Source organism: Porites lutea, chromosome 5, assembly GCF_958299795.1.
Source record: "Porites lutea chromosome 5, jaPorLute2.1, whole genome shotgun sequence".
NCBI lineage: Eukaryota > Metazoa > Cnidaria > Anthozoa > Scleractinia > Poritidae > Porites > Porites lutea.
The window spans coordinates 29,904,997-29,929,081 of NC_133205.1; the positions used below are offsets into that span (position 1 = coordinate 29,904,997).

At 38.3% G+C, this 24,085-nt stretch overlaps 2 protein-coding genes across 3 annotated transcripts; one reads left to right on the forward strand and one right to left on the reverse strand.

Moving 5' to 3' along the window:
- Positions 1-34: 34 nt before the first annotated feature.
- Positions 35-9,209, forward strand: LOC140936237 (uncharacterized). Of its 2 annotated transcripts, XM_073385671.1 has the most exons (10): positions 35-212; positions 2,282-2,380; positions 4,400-4,493; positions 4,777-4,811; positions 5,406-5,464; positions 5,776-5,796; positions 6,396-6,473; positions 7,165-7,231; positions 8,391-8,450; positions 8,987-9,209. In XM_073385671.1, exons 1-10 carry the CDS (start codon positions 50-52, stop codon positions 9,076-9,078), a joined length of 768 nt encoding a protein of 255 aa, XP_073241772.1. In that variant the 5' UTR covers positions 35-49; the 3' UTR covers positions 9,079-9,209. The 2 variants fall into 2 exon arrangements, with proteins under 2 accessions (XP_073241772.1, XP_073241773.1); XM_073385672.1 differs by lacking the exon at positions 5,776-5,796.
- Positions 9,210-10,698: 1,489 nt separating this feature from the next.
- On the reverse strand, positions 10,699-22,001 carry LOC140937337 (uncharacterized). Its single transcript, XM_073386889.1, has 3 exons — positions 21,889-22,001; positions 14,683-15,842; positions 10,699-13,419 (listed from the first exon to the last, which is right to left on the reverse strand). Exons 2-3 carry the CDS (start codon positions 15,815-15,817, stop codon positions 13,046-13,048), a joined length of 1,509 nt encoding a protein of 502 aa, XP_073242990.1. The 5' UTR covers positions 15,818-15,842; positions 21,889-22,001; the 3' UTR covers positions 10,699-13,045.
- Positions 22,002-24,085: the final 2,084 nt, after the last annotated feature.

Here is a 24,085-nt window from a genome sequence, read left to right on the forward strand (position 1 = left end):
AGAGATTTGGGAAAAAGATTGGGCCGAGGTACACTGGCAACATATCAAAATGGCGGCTTCATTTCGAGTGTTATCAAGTCTGAGAAATGTGCTTGCTTTGACCAGTTTTAGGCAAAACTTTCATCAGAAATTATTCAGCGTTTGTTTGAGAACAAGTGTTTTTCACAGTTGGAGCCCATGCTCGTGGATGTTAGGATATCCATACCTTGAAGGTACAGATCATAATTAGACTGCGAGCAGTCTCTTATTTTTCTATGCAAAGTTACTGCACGCGAAACCAAAGCACGCGAGTGGCAAGCGGCGAAGCCGCGAGCCGCGATAAACAAGGGCGTAAGCCCGAGAAGAAAAAATAAGAGACTGCTGACTCTTTTGTACTGTCTGGGGACAACGAAGCTGTCAGGGTAATTTAATTAACCAATTAAACCCGAGTAACTTGAAACGGTTTATAAATAGAACATAAACAACTGAAAAAGTATTGAATTCCTTTCCCTTGAGGAAATTTACAGCAGTTTCCTTCTTTAAGATATCGCATTCCTTAAGAGTTTTAGTTTACAAGCAATTACAGCTTGGTTCGCTATTGTTTGTGAGGCGTGACTATTTTTATCGCTTGCAATCTCACAACAGACCAGTCAATGATCTGTCAACAGCTGTAAAATTGACCAATCAGTTGCTGCGTTTCTGGGCTGACAGAGGGTTTGTTTACTACAAAAGTGTTTGCAGTCCATCTTTTCTCGTCTCGTCCCAATCCCTCATTGTAACATAACATCGTGGTTTGCAATCGTGCTGGCTGAGATAAGAACTAGACGGATTTTAACAGAAAAGGCAGACTGCACGCAGTCTAGATCATAATTTACCCTGCCGATTCTGGTGTGCAAAGTTAAATGAAATTGAACTTATCAATTTGCTTTGCGTCATTACAGCTGCAGAAGAAGTAGATAAGTGCAAGCAATATAAGCTAAGATGAAAGTCACCTAGGCGAGCTAACTTTTTACTTATTTCTCGAAAGTCAAATGCAAAATCTACATCAACTCTTAAGACTTATACATCAATAAATAATAGCAAGATCATGTCGCAAGTTAATGAGATCATGAGACTTTTGTTTCCATACTGATGTTAACTGTCACTTATAAGCTCTGTCACTTATAAGCCACCTGTCTCCCAGCCCCGTGGTTGAGGCGTGATATTAATGTATCAGTCAATTCCAGGTACACTCATGCCCCACCAGGCAGCGGCCGGGCATTTGCCTGCCTTGTCAGTCCCAGGGGTGGGGCATTAGCAACTTTTTTGCCCACTGGGGATTGGGCATTTGCCAACCCCAGTGCCACCCACAAGCTTTTGGCATGCACATGTATTCCTATCCAAACATAACTAAATATGGACAATTTTACAGGAAACCAAGCAGATTTGCAGATTAGCTCATATGGCAAGTGTCCCCACCCCTGGGAATTTGCCTTTCAAGGCCAAAAAATGTTTATGCCCCGGGGTTAGCCTAGGGGGTATGGGCGTACCTGGAATTGCATAAAATTCATGACAGAGGCTGACAAAGTGTCTTTTTTGAGAAATTTTAAAATGGAAAGATAGCAGCTTCTTGACATATTGGCTAAGAAGGAAAAGATTGAAAATGAGCTTTGCTCTGTATTTGAAGGTTTTTAACCATGGTTGCCACGGGTCAGGAAATGGGCATGGAAAAAAGTTCTTCAAGGTCAGGGAAAAGTCAGGGAATTTCACTTCAAATCAAGGGAAAATTTAATTCATTGAAAGAAGTCAGGGAAAGTGAAATTTTAATGGTACATATTAATTTTCTACTTTCCCCTCCAGATTCATTGTTTTCGAAAATTTAAAATTTTTGTGCATTTTATTTCATGTTGTCTTGGTGCAATATTTTTCATAAAAATTGAACTACAAGCTGATGTTGGGTTTCAGAAAAATCTATCCTTTTTGCCAGACGTTATGCTATGAAGCTATCAATTATTCATGTAGACTGCATGTGACTTGCTGAAAGCATAAATAAATGGGTGGAGAGGATGGCTGTGAGAGAATGGTTAAGTCCACTACCAGAACCAATTTGTGAAAATGTCAATTCAGTTGGTCAGGGAAATTTTCCTCCTGTCAGGAGATAGTTAGGAAAAAGTCAGGGAATTTCTGAAAACGTCTGGTTGTGGCAACCATGTTAACGTATTTTTTTAAATTTTATTATTATACCCCCTTAAGCTTCAATGACTAAACTTGATTGAACAATAGTTAGTAGCTAAAGAAGTAAGGCTCAGATACTGTTTTGCAGGTATTAGGACTGTCAAATGTACCAGGATGGTTTCAAGTTTAACATCAAACAGAGTTTTAAGTCCTGTAATGGCTGAACTTCTGAAAAGTATTCAATATGGTAATGTCCTTGTTCTAGACTCAGCATGCTTTTCTATTATTTAACTACATGTTAAATAGGATGACCTCATTGGTTTTCCTCTTGATGCACTGGTTTTAAAGAGTAATAAAGTTGAAGAAGTGTTATGTCTAAGGCCTAGGCCAAACATTGAACTTTTCACAGGATGAACCAACTCTAATTTAGGTCGACCTAAACTTAGTTAAGATTGTCCATTGGTGCAGATGCCAAACTTAGGATGCATTGAACCAATCAACCAAATCAGATCAAAAAGCAATTTTCATAAATTTTCTCCCCGAGGCTAAATATACATTATCATACAAATTTTTAATTTATTTATTTTGAGTTTAGCTTAGTGTATGTAAAGATCAACATATGGCCCAGAGACTATCTTCAGACATTCTAGCCATCTGAAGCAGATGGATAGAATGTGTTGGACAATCCAAACTCATTCAGATGAACATAACTGAGCCAGACGTAGAACTTTTCATGAACATAACTCACTAAGTTTGGTTTGTCTCATGAAAAGTTCGATGTTTGGCCTTGGCCTCACATTTCTTAATTGTCTATGACTGTTGTGATCAAGTTTGGGGCTAATTAGCAGGCTAAATGCAGAAAACTTGTGTGCTACCGTGAAAATGGAAGTTTTAATTCTTGGTGTTTATCTTGAAATCTTTTTTTTTTTAGGGCACCCATTATGCACGGGTAAATATGGTACCTATACGATATTATGAGAACATCCAAAGTGATGAAACAATCAAATAACTTGTGCAGTGATAGTCTTGAGTTAAAGACTGAGGTGTTCACATTTCCACGCACAAATTGTTCTAATAAATTTACATCAAAACTTGCTGTTCTTGTTCATTCATCTGTATTGATTATCACTGAAAATTTTTTTCAGAAATAACAAGCGTGTAGTGTCAAGGCTCAAAAAAGGAGGATTTTGTTTTCATCAGCTGCGTTGATTAACTAGTTTAGTTGATTGAGGAGATGACCTTTTGAGTGCTGTCTCCTTGTCAGAGCAAATAATTTAGGGGATTGTGGGTGTGTGGTTTACATACTGGATGTTAGAGTTCTGTCATTGGTGGGAACAAAAAGAGGATGAATTATGTATGGGGGTTTGACTTAAACTAGAATATAATGGTATGGTTACCTGATAAATCTTTGTTTTGTAGGACCTAAATATTTTATTTTTAATGTCACTAGGCTGACAAGGCAAAGCAAACATTATTTTATGTCTTTGAAGTTAAATTAGTAGTTTCTCTCTTGCATGGCTTTTATTGTTTACGAAGTCATTCGCATGGCTTGTCTGTCACGTAGCTGGTTCGCTTAGGCCACGTTTCCCCTGGGGCATTTGAAAGAAACCAACTATGTGGCTGACAAGCCATGTAAACGACTTCGGAGACACTAGCCATACAAAAGAAAAACCTCTGCTTGCTGGGTAGATTTTTCCAGCCTTGTGGGGAAAAGGAAAGTGGTCAAATCATGTATGTACAAGAAACTGGGGTACAATTATCTAACTGGGAAAGGGAGATTAGTTTTGGTTAGATAAAATTAATATTATAGGGAGTTTTGAGAAACTGATGCTTCAAGAAACTGGAAATCTACTGTAATAATGACCACCAGTGCACCGGTCATAGAGTTATTATTATTCTCTGACCAGTGCAGTGGTGATTATTGTTACAGTTGTTAGCATTGAAGTTGATGGTGAAAGCTGTGCACAAGACCTTTCTGACTTGTTATCTGGTTGATATATTTCATGGAGGGTTTTCATGGAATTAAGACACTTTACATTATTTTATTACTGTTATTGACTAGCCTATGAGCAAGCTCTCTGGGGCGCTCTAATAGGGGTGGGGGCTGGAAAGGAAGCTACCCTTCCTTTTCTACCTGCCCTGCTGCCAGAGCGCCCCAGAGAGCTTGCTCGCAGGCTAGTTATTGTCTAGTACTTTTGTATTTTTTGCTTCAGATGTGAATAGTGTAGACTAAAGCAATACGGTCATTTACTTCCCTTTCTTTCAGGAAAAGAAAAATGGATGGACCAACAACATCGCCTTTCTCTTGTCAAAAGATATGAAGATGGAATTATTGATCATCATTCAACAGAATATGAAAAGTGTGTTTCACAGAACCAATGATGGACTTATTTTATGTTAATAGAAGAAAAAGAAACTCTTCTTTTCCTGGCAATGGCTGACATATATAGTGCATTATTTTGGGGGTATTTAAGTGCTTCCTTTTGTAAACACCCAAAGATGAGTAGTTCCTTGCAATTGCACATAACAGATATGTCCAGACAATGGACAGACCTGAAGATTTCATTAACAACTAAATTTTATTTTTCCATGAAAAGTTAACTTATAAGGATTTATGGTATATGAATTTCGATTTGTCTTCAGGTTGACTTTAGAACACTTTCAAGTTTTCTGGCCAGGTATGCACCGTGTCTTGTTAGTTTAAATCCTCTGTTTTATCATTTTTTGTACATCTATATGTTTTAAGTGTTAAACAAACTGTGTCACGAAATTTATCAACTTTCAAACAGTGGGAATGGTCGCCAAACTGTGTGAAAGTCAAAACATTCAAAGAAGGTATAGACAACATGACAAATATAAAAGAAGGTGTGGATGAACAAATTTGAAGAATATTGAAATGGATTGCAATTGTAGTTTTGAAAACTTGTTAACCTAAAAGTTTTTCAAAGTTCATTTTTGTTGTTTGTAACATTTGATATGATGCTTGGGAGAAAAATGTGTTTGACACAAAGCTGTGATTTTGTCATTTGCAAGTCATTTCTCAAATTCCATGGTAAATAAGGATGTACAGCTGTGACTCAGCCCCTTTAACTTCATTCCAGTTTAGTTTTTTTGTAACTCTGTCTCTGGTTCATTACAATAAAAACAGCCAGAGGAAAGGGAACAAAAGAATCAAATGTGGGACGGAGTAGTGATAAGGACTGGAATGGTGAGGAAGTTATTAATAATATTGCTTTCTGATTACTTGATTTTCATTGTTACATTCTTTAAAGATGGATCTCCAATTTGGATAAATTATAGAAGAAATTTCTTGGGCCAGTTTGCCCCAAAGGTAATTAAATATATATTTTATTTAAGCCTTGTGCTAGTATTTTGCCACCTGTGCAGGCACATGTAGCCTAACGAAATTTTGCTTAGGCTTGATTTCATTAATTTGATTTTATCCTTGGTTTATGTTATGTTGTTCTTTGTTTCAAAATGTTATTATACCTAAAAACATTGAACACTTCTGAGTAAAAGTTTCTGTAGTTTATTTTACTTGTCTAATCTGACAGTCTTATTTATAAATATTTGAAAATTCATCTCTTCTAATTGCATTTATTTTATGTATACTGAAACCTTCTTTTCATAATTCTGTTCCAGAGAACTCGAGAAAGATGCATTGTAAGTGCTTATTAACAGAGCTGTTCTCTTAGAGAATGAAAAAGAAGTTTAAGAGAACTATTAGTCATAGTATGTCCACTTGATAATATGCAAAACCAACTGAAGATGAAAAAGGACCAAAAAACAATACAGAAACCTATTGAGATTACCGTATCTTTCGTTGTAGTTATCTCTGTACTGAATCAAAGACTTGTACAACACTACTATCCTGTTTTGCGTTTTGTGTCTTCAATTTTTCCCACTTGTCTAAACTAGACTCATGTATGTGGAGATGATAGGTAGAAATAACCAATTATTAGCACATGGAAACAAACTATCTACTTTACTAGGTAAATAAAATAATCTATTGTGCATGTACCATCCAGGCCCCAGTTGTTGAAAAGGTGGATAATGCTATCCATTGGATCATGCAATTGGATTCCCTAACACTCATCTGCCGGAGAGCGATTTATCTGGTGGATAGCCCTATCCAACCATTGGGTAGCTTAAAATTTACTTCAATAATTCACAAGCGTGAAAAAAAAATTACAGCAATCATTCCCTAACCCAAGATATGTTATGTAATAAGTAATCGTTTGTGACAATCTTCTTAATTGTAGAGGCGAACCGTTGTCTGCAGTAATCCTTGTCCGCTGTGTCAACTTAAAGCTAAGAAAAACTATGACCTGGTCTATACAGTGAGTAGTATCAGTTGTTTAACCCTTTAATAATGAGAAGGGCATTGCAACTGAGTGACTTTGGCCCTAAATTACTGACTTCACTCCCCAAATCACAATCCACTCATAACAACGTTGCACCAAAAGCTAAAATTCTTGGAACAGTGTTTGGATAATGCTTACTATGACATTTTGTGCAGCAGCACGCTGCTAGTCATTGAACCAGTCAAACACCTCAACCACCAAGCAGAACCATATGCTTGTACATATACCACTTATGATGACATCACGATTAATGTGCGTAATTCTGATAAACGGGCCAAACTAGAAGATTGGAGATGAAACCTACCCACTACTTACTAACTTCCTTGAAAATACTTTCAAGTTCCTTGGTATTTCACTTTTAGAACACTTTTGTTTCGGCGAAGACGCCCTGTAAAAGCCCAACAGAAGAACAAATAGAGATAGTAAAGGATACAACCATAAAATAGTATCGACACTTCAAAAACCATCTTCAGACTGCTGAAACTTAGAAAACTGGTATTTTTGTTAAATTTGCACATCAGAAATGAAAGGCAGCGTAGAACCATGATTTAAACATCGTTTTTGGTGGTTTTGCTTTTTGTTGGTTAGGCACCAAAGTTTGCTGTTACTTTTTAGGATGTGCAAAAAACAGATAAATTTAAAACCTTGTTCATTGTTTTTTTTCCAGGATGTTGGTTTGTTGAGTCAGTTTATCAGCCCATATACTGGATTAGTTCTTCAAGTACAAAAAACAGGTATTTTTGAAATGCAATTTATTTTCTTACATTTACTTTTTCTTTACACCCCAAAATGCACTTTATTTGAGCTTCATTTGATGTTGGTGCGGCCCCGTGGATCCAACCCTCGACTTCCCACTCTGCAAGGTCGCACTCTACCAACTGAGCTGAGCTGATCCTGCCAGTGTTGGTCTTGTGTTGAGTGTGAAAGCAATGGTCGGCTTAGTTTGTCATCGTGGGTCAGTGGTGTATTTGTCTGTAGCACCTCATCTGTAGGCTCTATGACCAGCCATGGTGTGTCGATGAAGACGCGATTTTATTCACCTTTATACTGCTAGGCGCATGGGTTGGGCCATTCCTTAAATTGATCAATCAAAAGGTTCAAGGCTTTTTAATTGGAGCAACCCCTTAGTCGACGTTTTTAGAGCCTGGCAACCCAATTTTGCCTCTCCCTACGTTCCTGGAGGAAGGACTGCAACATATGTAAGAGGCTAAACTCGCGAGAATAAGGTTACTAAGGTTGTAAAAGGATACAAGTTGTTGTAAGAGTTTGGAAGATGGTGGACGATGATAGTTTGCTACACAGCGTTCTTTGAAGTTGTTTGAATTTTTTTTGTTTTAACTTTGAACTTGGGGATTTCAGAAAAAGACGAAACTTGCTCCATAGGATCGAATTCTGTGGCAAGGTGCCTTTTTTATGTAATAGGAAGCTTTAGCAACAATCTTCACGTCACTGCCCAGCCATAAGGTTGCAAAATTAAGAGTGCATCGTTGTTGGACACACACTTGACTGGTGCTTTATCATTTAAGAACTGGTCACCAATACTTGCGTAATTGATTGAATCGGGAAGTAACTTAACACTTTGACTTAAACGGAAACATGTTTTGGTTACAGCAGCTTTACTTCTTTTCTTTCCATTTACCAAAGTTATAGCATGGGTCTGTCACGTGGTTCGTTCTAAGGCGTACGGAAATGGGAACAAGTTTTTCTGAGACCCGACTCTTCACAAAAGATGTGTACAATCCACTAAAACTGTCTGAAATCCTCTCATAACTCGTAACATGTGGCCGACTGGTTGTTTTTTTGAGTTATATGTACTACTTAAATGACTATAAATTGAAATTTACTCCCTTTTTTATTAACTGTTACAACCTTCAATCATGTCTCTTTTATCAGGTGTTTGTCGAAGGCAACAGAAACTTCTACTAAAGGCAATTGAAGAAGCGAAAGACAAAGGTAGGTACCGCTCCTTTGACTCCAAGAATTCTTTCTCAGTCACTCTCACAGGCTTTGTGGCTGGTTGTATCGAATAGCAAACACATCGATTAGCTCAATTATTCTCTGCTGATGTGAGAGAGATTATAGATCCAGTGTGGTAAGAAGGGAAGCACAGATCGTGCTTCTGCAAGAGCCAGCCCGCCCTCTCACATGAACACATAAAAAATTTCACCAAGGTTTTAGAGTTAAGGCGAGATCTCGGAAACCGGGCCAGCCCGGCCAACCGGGCTCATGTGAAGAGGCCCTTAGACTGCTGGCAGTACCCCAGGATGCTTGCGCGAGCGAAGGAAACAGTGGCGAGCCGAGGGGAAACTGGGGAAAAGGCGAGAAGCGAAGCCTGGTTCCCCTGTCGGTCCGTTCGCTATGCCTGGACTCAATTGGCTGAAAAAGAAATGCTCACAGTCATCGTCCATGTACATGTACATGTAAAACTGCCATGTTTGTTTTGATCGTTACGTGAAATATCATTAATCTATTTTAATTCTCTCTTTCAGGTCTTCTACCTTTTACGGTTCCTGGTCCACGAGATCCACCACGGGGCTTCAAGCCTGCTGGAGTACCGTTTAGTGTTAGAAATAAAACGTGAAGAAAAAAGATTAGGGAAAAGAATAAGGAAAATATTCAGAAAAACCGTTGAATTGCAAACATGCAAAAAGGACAATAGCTTTATTGCTTTGACTATAATGAAAGCGAATAAATGTGTATTTTTCTTGAAAACATATCGCATTTCCTGGTTTTTTGTTTCTCTTAGCTTGCTTGCAGGATATTAAACCTAGACACAAAGGCAACCACCGTGACCCTGGTGTGTAGGTAAGGGGTGTTATACGTGGACAATAAAGAATGAAGTTTCTAAATGTCATGAATGTTGCGGAAGTTTATCTTGGTCTTTGGCTTTAAAGATTTGGGTTGATAAAAACTTTTGACGCTATTCATCTAAACGTCACACGGCGTAGCAAAATTAACTTTATCGTGGTGTCTCGTATCGTCAAATTTGCAATTTGACCCAGCGTCTTGAACTGTTCGGTTTCTTTAAGGTAGTTCTTGACTAATAAGGGCCTAGTTCACTCACCTTCTCGAGAAGGTTCGAAAAGAAAATGCGGCCTATTTAGCTTATTTATTCGATTAAGCGCCCAGCCTCGAATTAGCAACCACCTCGAATAATCGCCCATCCTGTAGGGAGGAAAAGTTGAGCGCCTAGCCTCGAATAAGCGCCTTGAATTACTGAAGTGGTCAAGAAGAGCATTGGTTACTTCTTTACCGCCCTATCTGCCTCTCGTCGACTGACCTATTTGACGACGTTACGCTGTGACACATCTAAGACGCAGGACCAGACTTCGCTTATTGACCTTTGACTGACAATGAGAGGCATTGACCGAAGAACCGAGTTTTTAGTCTTTTTCTAAAATAAACTATCAATGAACAGTTAAAATCCTGCTCTGGCACATCTTCACGTTTTGATATTATTTACTATTATTTATTTATACCGTATTTATTCGATTAACCGCCCTGAGCGCTTATTAAATTTTTGGACCTTGAGAGTGGGCGCTTATTCGAGGTGGGCGCTTATTAAATTTTCACTACTTTCAGCAATTGAAGTATGTTTTTTTTGCAACAAAACAATAAATGCTAATAACAAAACGCGAAGAAGTAACAAAGCAAGGTTTCTGTAAAATACTCTGAAGAAACTCTGTCTTTGGGTAGAACTTATTCACTTAAGTGGGTGGGGTGGGGGTGAGTGCTTATTTGAGTTTGATTGGGGGGAGCGGGGGTGGGTGCTTATTCGAGGCTGGGCGCTTATTAACTTTTTCTGCCTTTAGGATAGGCGCTAATTCGAGGTTGGGCGCTTATTCGAATAAATACGGTATACTGTTTTGTTGCTACTTGCTGAAAATCATGAAATTAAAAAGCGCCCCCTTTCAAGGCCCAAAAATTTATTAACCACCCTGGGCGCCTGATCGAATAAATAGGGTACCTCTGCCCCAAAATATCCTGTAGGGGGAAACAGTTCGTTGTATTTCCAACCAGGATAATCAGCTCACTCTTGATCAGGTTAATTCACTGAATTCAGTGCCGTTGGGAAGCGCGTTTGATCTCAAGGAAGAGCCATAAAATACTGAGCAAAGGTGTGCGAGTTATTTTTAATTTCGTGGACTTTGTGTCATTTTCCTCTTTTTAAGAGAAGCAAAAAGTTGTGTAGACTAAATCATTTCTTTAAAAAGGTGATTTTAATTATCTATTGGTTTGCCTGACAACGATTTAATATAATTTTTGTACATGAGGTCCTCTCTAAACTAGAATACATTCTTTGGAATTATTTCCATGTAAAAATGCTACTTCTGGATCGCGATTCTGGAAGAACAAATGTAACGATCTGGAACGCATGGACACGTTTAAACGAGTTCATAAGAACTCGAGTGCTTCGTGGGTAAACAAATTACAATTACAAAACTTTCTTTCTCCAGGATGTAACTGTTGCTGCCCAAACATTTATTTCCTAGTTTAGGCATGTACGAAGAAGCAACGTTTCCTAGTTTAGAAAGACTTTCGAGCTTACGATTATATAAAAATAAGCCTATATATTTAACGTGCAATACACGATATATCAGTGTCTACATACTCTTACGTCTAATACAAGCAGCATTGAAATTGTGGAAACTCTTTGCACACTCATACTCGTTTTTTGAAGCTTCAAACTGTCGTCAGTAAAAAATCGAATTCATTATAATAGAAGCTAGAGGGGCTTATAACCGCACGTAATTTTTTTGTTTAAGAGTAGATGGGCCTATCACCACTGGGGGCCAACAATAGCACTTGCTTCTCACTTAGGTCAAAATGTTGGGTTAGGGGAGGGGTAGGTGGGCATGCAGTTTCCCAAAAACCCAAATTGATCCGTGGGAGCTTACGGTACTGAGTGGTTTAACCTGAGGAAAGATTTTACCTACAACATATAGAGACGATGGAAGTGGATTTCAGATTAATATCGAAAATAGGTCAGTATATGTTCTTTAAAGGTTTCTTAGGAAAAGGACGTTATTTTCCCTATTTATTGTAGCCTTAAGCATCTAAAATCTTTCGCACAGATAAATTTACAGTTCTATCACCTCTTGAGATCAACTATTCTGATATCCACCGATAGTGATAGAGAGCAAAGTTCTCACCACCTCATGGGTACAGAAGTATATTTGTATAGTAGTGAGATTATTGCATTTGACATTATACATGATTGTACCAGTGGCGTAGCGACGCGTACGCCAGTCGGCACAAGCGTACAAACTGTCCAAGGGCAGCGGTCTCTCCCTTTTTTTGTAGAAAATCTTTTTACGATTGTATAACGACCGATGACGACCTTCTGAATATAATCTAAATCTGTTTCGCTAAAATTCGTGCTAGTTAACTATTTTTTTCTAGCGTTCAAAAAAAAAACGCTACAAGCATCACGTTTACGCCAAACGGCAAACGTCAGATTCAAGTTGAGAATTTCTCAGAATAGAAAATAAGCAGATAAAAACAGTCCAGAACAATTCTTATGTATAAAACTGGCGTGAAACTACTTATTTTTCAGTTGAAGTAACAAACAGTTAACGGCAAATATGGGAAAAACTTGGTCACGTGGTACAAATTCACGTTTGCCATTTGGCGTAAACGTGAATCTTAATCTCTCTAATCTCATAAGTCTGCCAACGCCGGGTATGTACATTTCGTTCAACCCCAGTCCATGGGCTACCACGATGGACTACCCAAATGGACTACCCATACGGCTCTGTATAAAATAAGACTAGAAATACGTTATCGCACCAAAATCTTGCGACGCTGTAAAAGGTCAGCAGTGAGAATAAGGGGAAACAAGCCAAAGGGGAAAATATGATAAAAAATACTAAACAGAACAAAAAATGTACAAAGACCATGAATACTTCCTGCCCGAGAAGTCAGCTTCCAGACCACTGGACAACGCTGCCAGGTAACCGGTCAAGTCGCCCGAAGTCCTGTCGCCCAGAACCAGAGTCATGTTGCCCGAAATTCATTGTCATGTCGCCCAAAATCCTTAGTCATGTCGACCGACATGGCTCTCGTTTCGGGCGACTTGACCGTTATTCCGCTGCCATACATTGGATGAGTCAACTGCGGAAACCCAAAAGAAGTATGGAAATATTGCCAACCCGAGTTTCTGCCTCGCCGTGCGATCCACGCAATACGCGCGCGACAAATTTTATAAATTTGCTACGACGAATTAAAAAAATCCTAAAAACCTAAGATTTCGATACAATTGAAACATTAAGCAATCACCAAGTTCTTGCTAAATGATGTTTTTATACTAAGGAAAATCACGTCACCATGCACTGGGTTACCGCTCATCTCCCCCCAAGTCATTTCGCCCTGGTTACTTAGCCCCCTATTCTAGAACGAGGAACATTATAATTATTTGAAGCTTGCTCGTTTTGGTTTATGGCTTAAAGAACGAGGAATATTACATTTGAAGCACGCTAAATGACCAGAAAATAGGAGACTAAGTAACCGGGGCGAAATGACTTGGGGGCGTACTGACCGGTTACCATTCACTGCGATGGTCTTTCATTGACCCAGCCCTCAAGGATTTCTACTACATCAATCCTTTGAAAACTATCCTCCTTCAACCACTCAATCAATTTTGCAACTGTTGCTTGTCCCTTCTGTGACCACACGTTCACAATTTCTTCAGTGGGGTTTTGATATCTTTGATCTATGTTTTCTGTCTCATACCTTTTTAATCCAACTTTCTCTGCAAGCATTCTGAAGTCATTAAAACCCATTTGTTTGACGTTCAACTTCACACAGACCTGGGAAAACACAGTTAGAGGTATTTCCTTGACTTTTGTGGACAGCCTCTTTAGTGCCTGGCTCTCATCCTGGTGGCTTGCCTTTTCATTTTTTTCAAGGTTTGAATCTTCAACTGCAAGATTAGAATATGACATAGTCATAAGCAACAAAGAGGTAAATAAGTACCGTATTTCCTTAACTCAAAGCGCCTGAACGTTTGACCAAAATAGGGGGAACAAAAGAGGGTGGTAATTCTCAGTACGTTTATCTTTTAACAAAATGAAACTCACTTTTGGTGAGTTATTATGGACAGAGAACTGATAGTAAATTGAGACAGAGAAAACTTTTGCCATAACTACCACGCCGCACCCTCTCAACAATAGCGTGAAGCGTATTCATTGGTATTGTTAGACATTTTTAAAGCTGAAATGAGCTGCTCTCCTAAATTGATGCTGGCTGTGAAACCAGTGAGACCGTGAACACCAGAAATATTTCTGGAATGTTATTGTGTTGCAAGTAAAAGACCAATAAGGCATGGCGAAACTAAACCACAAGTGGCATTAATTAGGGTGTGGCTTTGTGGCTAGCTTACTGTCCTTTGCTGGGATTGGCCATAACAGAAGAAACATTCCTAAAATATTTCAGGTGTTCTCAGTTTTGCTAGGTGAGTTTGACAGTAAATAAAGTAAGAAGTAAGTGAGGAAAAAGCTTTTCTTTGGGTATTCTTGTGCTGGAGTATGCAAGTAAAAGGGAAGGGGGCATATATTTGCTAGATTAGTCCCTTTAACTAAAAGAAGGTCATTGCTCAGTAAGAGTTGTTAAAAAACTAATTTGAGAAAAATTCAATGACGTAAAATAAGAACCTCTGTTTTGTGCCAATAAGCAGAAATGGTCCCTCAAACATGAGAGGGAGTTGTTAGAACTTAGATAAAATGATATACAACTTTTTCTGGCCAAATGTCAGCCCAGAGTTCCTTGTATGCAAGTTTCAACAACAACAACATAAACTTTATTTATACATGCATATGAAAAATCAAAGGAAGAGAGTACGCAAATACAAGGGAAGATTTCTATTGCACTTTTGCTTTTTCAATTTTTCCTTTTCCTGCTCTTCCTCTTAACTACCTTTAATTTGTAAACCTGTTCATGGAAATAGACTAGACAAAGAAAAAAATGAACAGACAGCAGAAAAACGATTGTTGGTATAATCTTATTATTTTGTAAGGTTTAAAGTGCATACCCTAATGATAACAACCTACAGAATTTTATTACCACTAGGAAAACAAATTTTATAGCTATGTGCTTCTCTGCTATACAGTTTGTAGTCCTGCCACCAAAATTAAAGCCTTGCTTTAGCATATAAAAAAATAATAAGTAACAAATCTACATCACATACCATCAACTTGCTGGACCATTCCAGAAAATTTCTCCACCAATTGATCGCACTGTTCCTTCCAACTGAATTGCATCATATATTCTTTTCTCAGCTCCTCAGCTTCCATCCAGCGCGTTTCTTTACCTTTTTCTTTGATCTCTCGTATTCTGTCAGCCCAAACCTGTGGATCTCTGGATTCCACCACGTGCTTTTTCCCAGAGGACATCTTCTTCAGAACAACACCAAGTCCACTGTATGTGCTGATCAGAACAGGAAGGTTGGCTGAAATAGCAAGAAGGCCACTCATTCCAAATCCTTCAGCTCTTGATGGTTTAATGATCAGATCTACCTCACACAGCCATTTCCACCAGTCTTGATGACTCTCAGAGATTCTTACGCTGACTTGGTGATGGTCAATGCCCTCGTCATGTAAGGCCTGCTTAATCTTTTCCTCATTCTCCCTCTCACAAGGCCTTAGGGCAACTATCAAGTGGTAGGATGATGCATTGAGGAACTTGATTGCTTGGGCAGCAATGTCCCCTCCCTTTGCTTCAAAATATATCCACGAGCCACTGAACAAAACATAAAATGTGCCTGTATCTTCATATACTTGACGAATATGAGGGTTTTCAATAATTCCAGGTGTTAACTCAAAGACATCTCCATGCTTTCCATAGCAGCGTAGGAAACGTTTGCATTCTTCAGCAACCTTTGGACCAATAGCAATGATAACATCAGCCTTTCCACACAACTCAGCCTGAAGTTTACGATCATTTTTATCTGCACTTTTTGAGAATTCATGAACATCCTCACAAGCTATATGGACAACTTGTGCCCACTTGCACTTCTTGTGTTTCTTTATAACTTGTGCTTGCCGTCCAAGAGCAGGCCCAACTGAATGTATCAACAGAATATCAATATCAAGACTATCAGGAGGATGTGCCAAAAGTTCAATTGCTGGGTAACCAAAGAAATCCTCGGCATCCACAAGTTTGATGTTTATACTCTCTGCATGATCTTTCTGTTCCTGTGTATTACGGGGGACAAATCCACTTACTTTAAGTCGTTTGTCCTTGGCCAATTCAACCACTAGCTGTTCATTAACAATTTTATTCCAACCATCACTGTCAGAGGCTAATGTCACATTTAGTGTCATCTCACTTTTTCTGTTGATTTTGAATCTGTAACAGTCACAAAATAATCATTTTAAGCAACTAAAAATACTTTGAGTTAATAATAATTTATTATTTATTATTAATAATTATTTATCATTATTAGTAACACACCTTCTTCTACAATGATAATGTGGAATTAACTGAAAAAGCAATAATACTATAGTCAAAGCTCTGGTAAGTGACCACAATTCAAAAAAGTGGTTGTAACTAGAGTTGGTCACTTACAAGAATGAGCTCTTGTAACCAACCGCATGGTAAAGAAAAAACAAAAGAAGTTAATGCTTAACGAGTGTCTTTATATCTGATATAGACATGACTAGTATTATGCAAAAAATATTATAATATTGATATTATGCAAGAATGAGTTGATCTACATCAGACGATTTTGAAGCCGTCAGAAACTCATAAGGAGTTGAAACGTGCAACTCTCACAATTATGTTTGCTTGGTCCACAGCTCATGAATTTTCATTTTTGCTACTACCACATTTGGAACGAGAAGAAAAGATAACTAACCAATCAAACTTTGTAAACAACATGACGTAATTTTACTCCATGTTCTCGGGAGGGAACCTTTAGGGAGCTCTAGCAACAATGGTGGTGAAAGCAACAGAAACGTCACTGACAGGAGTTTTGCAAAGGTGCTTCTAACTAGAGCTGGTCGCTAACAAGAGTGGTGGCAAAGAGAGCATCGACTGTATTTTATTAGAAAGTTACACTGTAATAATTATCAGGATCAATGGTAAAAGCTGGAGGATAAATTGAAATTTTTTTCAATCATGACACAGACTTACACTGTACAAAAGTCTTGGTTATTACTTCTCATGAAAGCCAAATTTTTATTGATAAGTTCGACATATACTCTGACATTTGATATTCGTATAGGTAATAGCATGACTTGTAGTGATATTTGGCATAAATATCACGAGTGATATTTCGAAATTGTTATACGTAATTTCACGAGCCGTTAGGTGAGTGAAATTTGAGACAATTTTGAAATATCACTAGTGGTATTTATGCCAAATATTACGTACAAATCATGCTATTATTTGTTTATACTACTACCAGCAAAGGTTTTGTAATTTTCACATGTAGGTATTTCAAATTAAGCTGAAATACCACTGCTCTAAGCCAATCAAATTGCAGAAATTTCTCATGTAGTAGTATAAGTATAGGTAATAGCACGATTTGTAGTGATATTTGGCATAAATACAACTAGTGATATTTCAAAATTGTTATATGTAATTTCACATGCTGCTAGGCACATGACATTTGAGACAATAATTTTGAAATATCACTAGTGGTATTTATGCCAAATATCACATACAAATCATGCTATTATTAATTTTGTTTATACTACTACCTGCAAAAGGTTTGTAATTTTCATGTGTAGGTATTTAAAATTAAGCTGAAATACCACTGCTCTGAGCCAATCAGATTGCAGAAATTTCCTACATAGTAGTATAAAAGGAGTAATAGCTAAAGGAAAAAATTGAGAAAATTGAGTTAATAAGGAATGTTTCTATTTTCTCGAAAAAGACAGAAAGGCTAGAATTTCAAAGGTACTTAAAGAGAGCTCTAGGCTTTCACAAAACTTTATGAATCAAGCTCTCTCTGTAATATGCTCTGAAGACAAAGGTAATCCAACAAAAACAGTACAGCCATTTCTCCTCGCCTGCTTTTTCTAAAGAAGAATATATTCCAGGAAGATTGAATCTTTTGTAGTTGATCCTCATGTTTATGACCCTGTTTACATTGACCTTTGTGGCATTTTGTCCTTTGTCATACAACTACTATGTCAACCAATCAGAGCTACTGACCAGATACCGGACAGGAGAAATAGGCTGTAATCGCAGGCTAAGAAAAACCTTCCAGAGAAAAAACAATTTTGCCCCTTTTTTTCTAAAAATATTGCCTACCCTTGCCTGCTTAAGGGGCGTATAGTAAATGACCTAGTAAAGGCCCACCTTCAAATAAACACCTCTTATCTAATAACTCTATGCAGTTAAAATTGTATTAGACAACCCTCTCTAATAAGCGCCCCCTGTCTAATAGACACCCCCAGTGAGAATTACTCCAAAATACTAGGAAAGCAAAAAGGAGCTATATCATTCAATTCATTCACTTTCTTACTTGATTAACATAGCATTGTGTATTTCATTGTGTTCAATTTCAAGTTCAAAGTAAGGATAGACTAATGATGCAACTCAATAGCAGCGAGGATTCTGACATCAATGTTGGGATTTGAAAGAGCAATGTGGATCTCTATTTTTTCTAGAAGATGTACGCATATCAATTCATGGAGTGGATATTCCACTATTTTTAAACTCTCTTCATAATTTCGCAGACAGCATATTAGATTTGCTGAGTTTGAAACAGTTATGAGAATAAACACCTCCTATCCATTAAATACCCCCACTTAAACCCCTAAAATTAAATAGACGCAGCCACAGGTGTTTATTAGGTCATATTTTACAGTATCTATGTCCTTAGTCTGAATTTTAAAACGTGTTATTTCGCACATTGTGGAGGAAGCCATGTCGCCATTGGTACTTTACTATTGTATTTATGTTTTTTTCTGTGCCGTTTGTTGCCATTTCTGCTGTCCTATGTCACCGTTTCAAGCCTATATCATTTGTCAGAATTTTACCCTAACATGGCCTCATAAAACATTCCCATGAAACTGCAAACACTGGCAACTGATAGATAAACAACTTTTACCACAAGAAATCTATAAAGAACCTTCACTTACAGAATATCATATGAACAAGGTTGGTCACTAAGTAATTTATTTACTCTTAGAAGCAATACTTTGAGAAAAGCATTTGTGGAAAGCATGAGTCAGGCTTGCCAACAACAACATAGTACATAACAGTGTTGTAGTGCTGTTGACCCAGTCACTTAAATGGGCTTTGCTTACAGATTGAGTAAACACATACTTGCTATGCAGGCCAATGGGAGGTTTGCAGTCTAAAAATTGGAGAATTTGAGATACAAATGTACCAGTTGACAGCTTTCCAAGACTTTAGATATTTCAGTTGCACTTAGTTGGATATTTCCACTTGAACAAATGATTTTTCGCACAGGAAAATTTTTGAATAGTCACTGGTGCATGGGTGATTTGACGCTTTTTGAAACACTAACTGTTGGGGCATCAGCCTGTGTCACAGACATAACTAAACTCTTGTTAAGTCCCTCTCTGAAACAGCACCGAAATCCTTGTTCAGGGCCTCCAGCAGAGTACCAGGATTTGAGTAAGTGCTATGATTGGCCTATTAAAAAAGCCATTGTCAATTTGCCAATGAAGATAAAACAAAATTTAAAATGCACTTTTGGTAATTTGTTGAGTCCACTGGGGACCCAGACCATTGGCTCGATTCCCAGCAGCTGTTTGGGAAATGAGTCTCACTCCTCCCCTGAATAGACAGCTGGATGTACAAATGTATGAGTTTGCTATTGTCAATTACCACCAATCAGATCGTTGCCTGCTCAAATCCAGCAGGCAGCATAACTTTATGTTCCTGGAGCAGATTTCAAACGGTGGATGCAAAGGTGTTGTTTGATGTGGCGTGCAATCGTTTTAAAACTTTAAAAACTACGGGGGGTGAAAACTCTAACAAAGGCTGTTTGGGCAGTCCTATGAATAACTTTATGTCCTCCCGGAAATTTCGTCGACCCTCCCGAATTTATCGGTGGCATTCCCCATAAATGTTTAACTTCCCAAAATTGTTTTAACAATTAAAATTAAAATTTTGATTAGAGATTTTTTGATTAGAGATTTTTTGCAGCTTCTTATTAATTATGTAACTTGTTAATTATCTAACCTTAGTTATATTTTCGTTTAGAGGGTATCATGTTAACACAGAAAGACTGCAAACTTTTTAAGTATATAAAATCGTGCTTTTTTGTTTTTTAATCACCAATGAATCAGGCGAGCAGTGAAGGGGCCAACCACTAGGGGGGTCTGGGGACATGCTCTCCCAGAAAATTTTGAAATCTTGGTGCTCTGAATCGCCATTTCTAGTGTCCTGAGAGGACAAATTCTGTCCAAAATGTTCTCTAAATCAATTGTCCTTTTTATGCTTATTTTTATTGGCGTGACTTCGCGTAGAAGTAGTCAATTTTATTTTATACAAGTTGTGCGGTTTTGAAATTGCTTTGGATATCACTTTCAGCTAAGTACACTCTGTGTGGTGTCATTGTATGAGTATCATAAGAATTCATTTAAAAATTTCAGAACAACCGTCGAAATCTGAAAGTTTCCTATCCCGAACGCATATAGATCGAGATTCGGGATTTTCGAGCAAAATCGGAAGGACCCCGACGAAATCAGGATGATTAAAGAGTCTTCACAGTCATTTTTTTTTTTTGCTCTTGTCCCAGCATTCTAGACGAACCTCGCGACGAAACGCTTGCTACGCAGGCTATTCACAGACATACTACTTTTTATGGCCTCATTTGTGTCTAACGAGGTTAAATGAGTTTCGTTTTTTTCTTACATACTTCTAACGTACTTCTTTCAAGTTTTCCAGTATGCAATCAGTGGAATGTGCTCTTAAAACTCATTTACGTGCAGCGTAAAAATACCCCTGAACTAATGAATGATGGGATCTGGTGTGAACTGATAGTATGTACCTTGCACCGGTACGGTTCTTGTGTCGATCTGCTGGGGATTGCACGTGGTCAATCGCACTCGAACTTCATGCTATTTTAGTTGGAAACGTTGCTGATTGTTCTTTTCATATCATGGGGAGTTCAGCCGTTTTCAAGTGTCAAAATACATAGAATACAGCGCATACACTGGGTGCATATCACTGTATAAAATTGTTCGATAACATGTAATATCAAATCTTTGCCCAATGTCCCGAAAGTATCTCATATTTCCCGAAAAATTTCCCAGGTTTCCCGATTCCCGGAATAAATTTGTTTTTCTCCCGAAACAGCCCTTGTTAGAGCTGTCACCCCCCGTAAAAACTGAAATATTTACAAAGAAAAGCGTTATCTTAGAGAAGTTGGCAAATGGTAAGTATGTTTTTGAAATTCAACCAACAGATTGTGGATCATTAATTATTTTCCAGTCTGTAGCGATGGTTGTTGAAAGCTTATGTGAAGGAGATGACTGTCAAGTCCATTTCTCTGGGGTAATTTCACTCCAAACTTCACTAAAGAAAGATCAATGTAAACATCTGAAATCAGTACATGTTTCTGCTGATTTTTATGGTGAATACCAAAGCAACCAAGAGGCAAAGCACAGCAAGTCTTTGGTATTTAACAACATTTCCCATTTCCGGTGTTTGGTAATGATGCATAAATTAAATGAAATTTTGAATTTACGTCACAGACATGATAGGCCACTCACGCGTCCAGCCGTCTCTTCTCTGGGAGGGCCAAGAGAGTGGCGGAAATCAAACCTACCCAGAACAAGGATATTGGTGCTGTTTCACAGACAAAAAAATTAAAATTACATCTGCAACTCAGGCTAGTGGGGTATTTGACTAATTAAACTGCTGACATACGGAGAAATTTCGCCGAAATTTTTCCAAAAAGTCAAATGCCCGGGGGTTTTTCCGGGGGGGCATGAGCGGTTTTGAATTGACTGATACATAAACAGTAGCTGAAGAATGCTTACTATATTATTATTATTATAGCCCTGTTTAGGCTTCGGTCACTGCAACAAGTCGTTAAAAGACTGGCCACGTTCTCTCAATGTAATGTTGGCTTTCTTTTTTTTTTACTTAATATGAAAATAAGCTACTAAACAACTTCATTGATTCATTGACTTAAGTTATATATTGGTCCAGTCGACATGTCGACTTTTGCTTACGTGCAAATATTAAAGGAATTAAATGCATGAGAAATGACAATAGTGACCGTACCAGCTCCACCTTTCAGGCGGTCTGATCGCTGAGATCGGTGATACCATAAAAGCACAAATCTTCTTCAATTTGAAGTCATGGTAAAATTCTAGAATCCGCGTCTTTTAAAATGGCAGAAATATTTGTAGTATACTTGCGCATGGATTGAACAATTTAATAACAGACAATACCAACTTACCCACGGAACTTTCCATGTCAAGTCAAACCCCCAAGAATATCAGCTAGCTAGAATGACCAGAAGAGAAATTTCCGAAAGGGCGACATTGTCGAATCCAAACATGGCGACTCTTGGAAGCTGGGCCTATAGGGACTGGGCGCTAGGTCTGGTTGATCGTCTGAGTTGTCTAGGGGCGCGATCCATTCAACCAAAATTTCCGGAAATTTCGGTCCAAAACTCAATGGATCGGTTCGGTCAAACCGGAAAAGTTTCGAAAAAACGGGTCCACCTTTTGAGGTGGACCAATTTTCCCGGTCGGACCGGTTGGAATTTTGGTTGAATGGATCGCGCCCTAGGTAACTTTTGGGCGATATTTTTGAAATATTTTGCGGGAAACGATTTTTGCGACTGGTCTCGTCTGTGTGTGTGTTTTCCTTTTTGCCCAGGGAGGGGGGGGGGGGGGGGCACTTGGGTATTTTTTGGGTGGGTGTGTGCTGCCCGGGACCAGGAGCCCATCAAATGGGCTCCTGCCGGGACTCCAAATTGGCACCCCGTTCTAAAAAAATTTCCCCTAAACTTGATACCCCGTTCTAGAAGTAGGCCAGTTTTTTATACCCCGTTTTAGAATTCGCCCTAAAAGTGATACCCCGTTCTAGAAATGGGCCAATTTTTTATACTCCGTTCTAGAAAGTTTGTACATTGAAATAGCCCTGTTTTTTAAAAAGATATTTCTTTATTTGTTCGACTTATACATCAAATAAATGCTTCTTCATAATCAGCAACAATTTTAAGCAGAAGGTAAAGCCGTGATCCACAATTTTTTATACCCTGTTCTAGAAAACGCCTCTGCCGGAAATGGATACCCCGTTCTAAATCAGAAGCTTCAAAATCACGACCCCGTTGGGCGGCACATACCCGTATAGGTAATGTATGGGAGTAACTCCCCCCCCCCCCGACCTTTTTCCTTCTGTGTGGTCGGAGTAAAATTATTAAATCCAGCAAAAAGTACCACCCGTATTTTTCGATGAAAATTTTTTCTCGGCAGTCTAATCTGGAAGTCCTTCCTTTTTATTTACAGAGTGAGGAGAAATTGTATCCAAAAAAATTGTTGTGATTGAATTTTTTCATGACCATCTGAAAAACGTTAAAATGGTTTGTTTCATTCCTTGATGATTTATGCGATATTCAGACTAGGAGGGAGGGGCCATCTCAGTTCTCTACGTGTATTGTAGCCAGCCACATACATTTTTAAAAAATCGCACAATTTACAAGATATTTTTAAATTGATTGTTGCCGGTTTGTTAAAAAGTGGACTCGGAAACACTTGTACAGCTTATTTTCTATAGCAGAAATATTTATTTTATTTTATTAGCTTCGCCGAAGAAACAAAAAAAAACATACAACGTTGTTATTAAACTGTATATTAAAAAAGGGGGTTGGCAGGGACACTGCAACAGCTGAGGCCAATTACAGCAGGCCCTGTTAAAATAAAAGGAGCCGGTGTGAAATGTTAAGAATGACAAAATCTGAAGAAAAGAGACTATCTGAGAGCCTGGAACAGGCTTTATTGGCAGTAGTGGATCTAGCTAGTCCATCTGCACTTTTGAACATCAGGTAGGACAGAGGGGTCTACGTTGACCAAACAATGTGTTACTTTGAAAAAGAAGATAAGGTCCAATAGTTCGTGCCAATAGCAAATAGGTAAAAGATTTAAAGTTTGTGGACGAGAATATTTATAGTTGAAGAATAAGGCAGGTTTAAAATAAACCTAATGGGGCGTCTTTGAATGCGTTCAAGTTTAGCAGTGAGTTCAATGGACTGCGCGCGGTGCCCAGTTTTGCAAAAATTCTGTGATTCGCGAATAGTCAAACTGCTTAGAGCCAATCAGATTTCAAGGATTACGGATGTAATAAAGGATAAAAAACGCCCTTAAAACAGGTTCCGGAGAAAAAAAGACATGAATCTTGAATGAATCAGTATATGCAATAATTACCCAGCAACCAGTCTCTTGGCTTGTTTGGCATATTCCTCTTGGACATCTCAGGGATATCTTAACATAGAAAGGAAATTAGGGCCCCGCCTTAAGACCGCCCCGTTTATACGACCACCTATTCATTACGACCCATATTCCTTCGACCAGAACGTAAGTCTATGAGTCATTTTATTAGTTTGAAGTCCCCTTAATGCTCCTACCTCGTTATTACGACCAGGATTTTAT

What these genes read in the sequence shown, in the direction of transcription:
- LOC140937337 (XM_073386889.1), bottom strand. Translation starts at nt 15,817, where the DNA reads ATGACACTAAATGTGACATTAGCCTCTGACAGTGATGGTTGGAATAAA. An exon ending in AATGGTCCAGCAAGTTGATG is followed by an intron (nt 13,420 to 14,682) that starts GTATGTGATGTA and finishes CTAATCTTGCAG; the next exon opens with TTGAAGATTCAAACCTTGAA.
- LOC140936237 (XM_073385671.1), top strand. Translation starts at nt 50, where the DNA reads ATGGCGGCTTCATTTCGAGTGTTATCAAGTCTGAGAAATGTGCTTGCT. An exon ending in CTTTCAAGTTTTCTGGCCAG is followed by an intron (nt 4,812 to 5,405) that starts GTATGCACCGTG and finishes CATTCTTTAAAG; the next exon opens with ATGGATCTCCAATTTGGATA. An exon ending in TCTTCAAGTACAAAAAACAG is followed by an intron (nt 7,232 to 8,390) that starts GTATTTTTGAAA and finishes CTCTTTTATCAG; the next exon opens with GTGTTTGTCGAAGGCAACAG.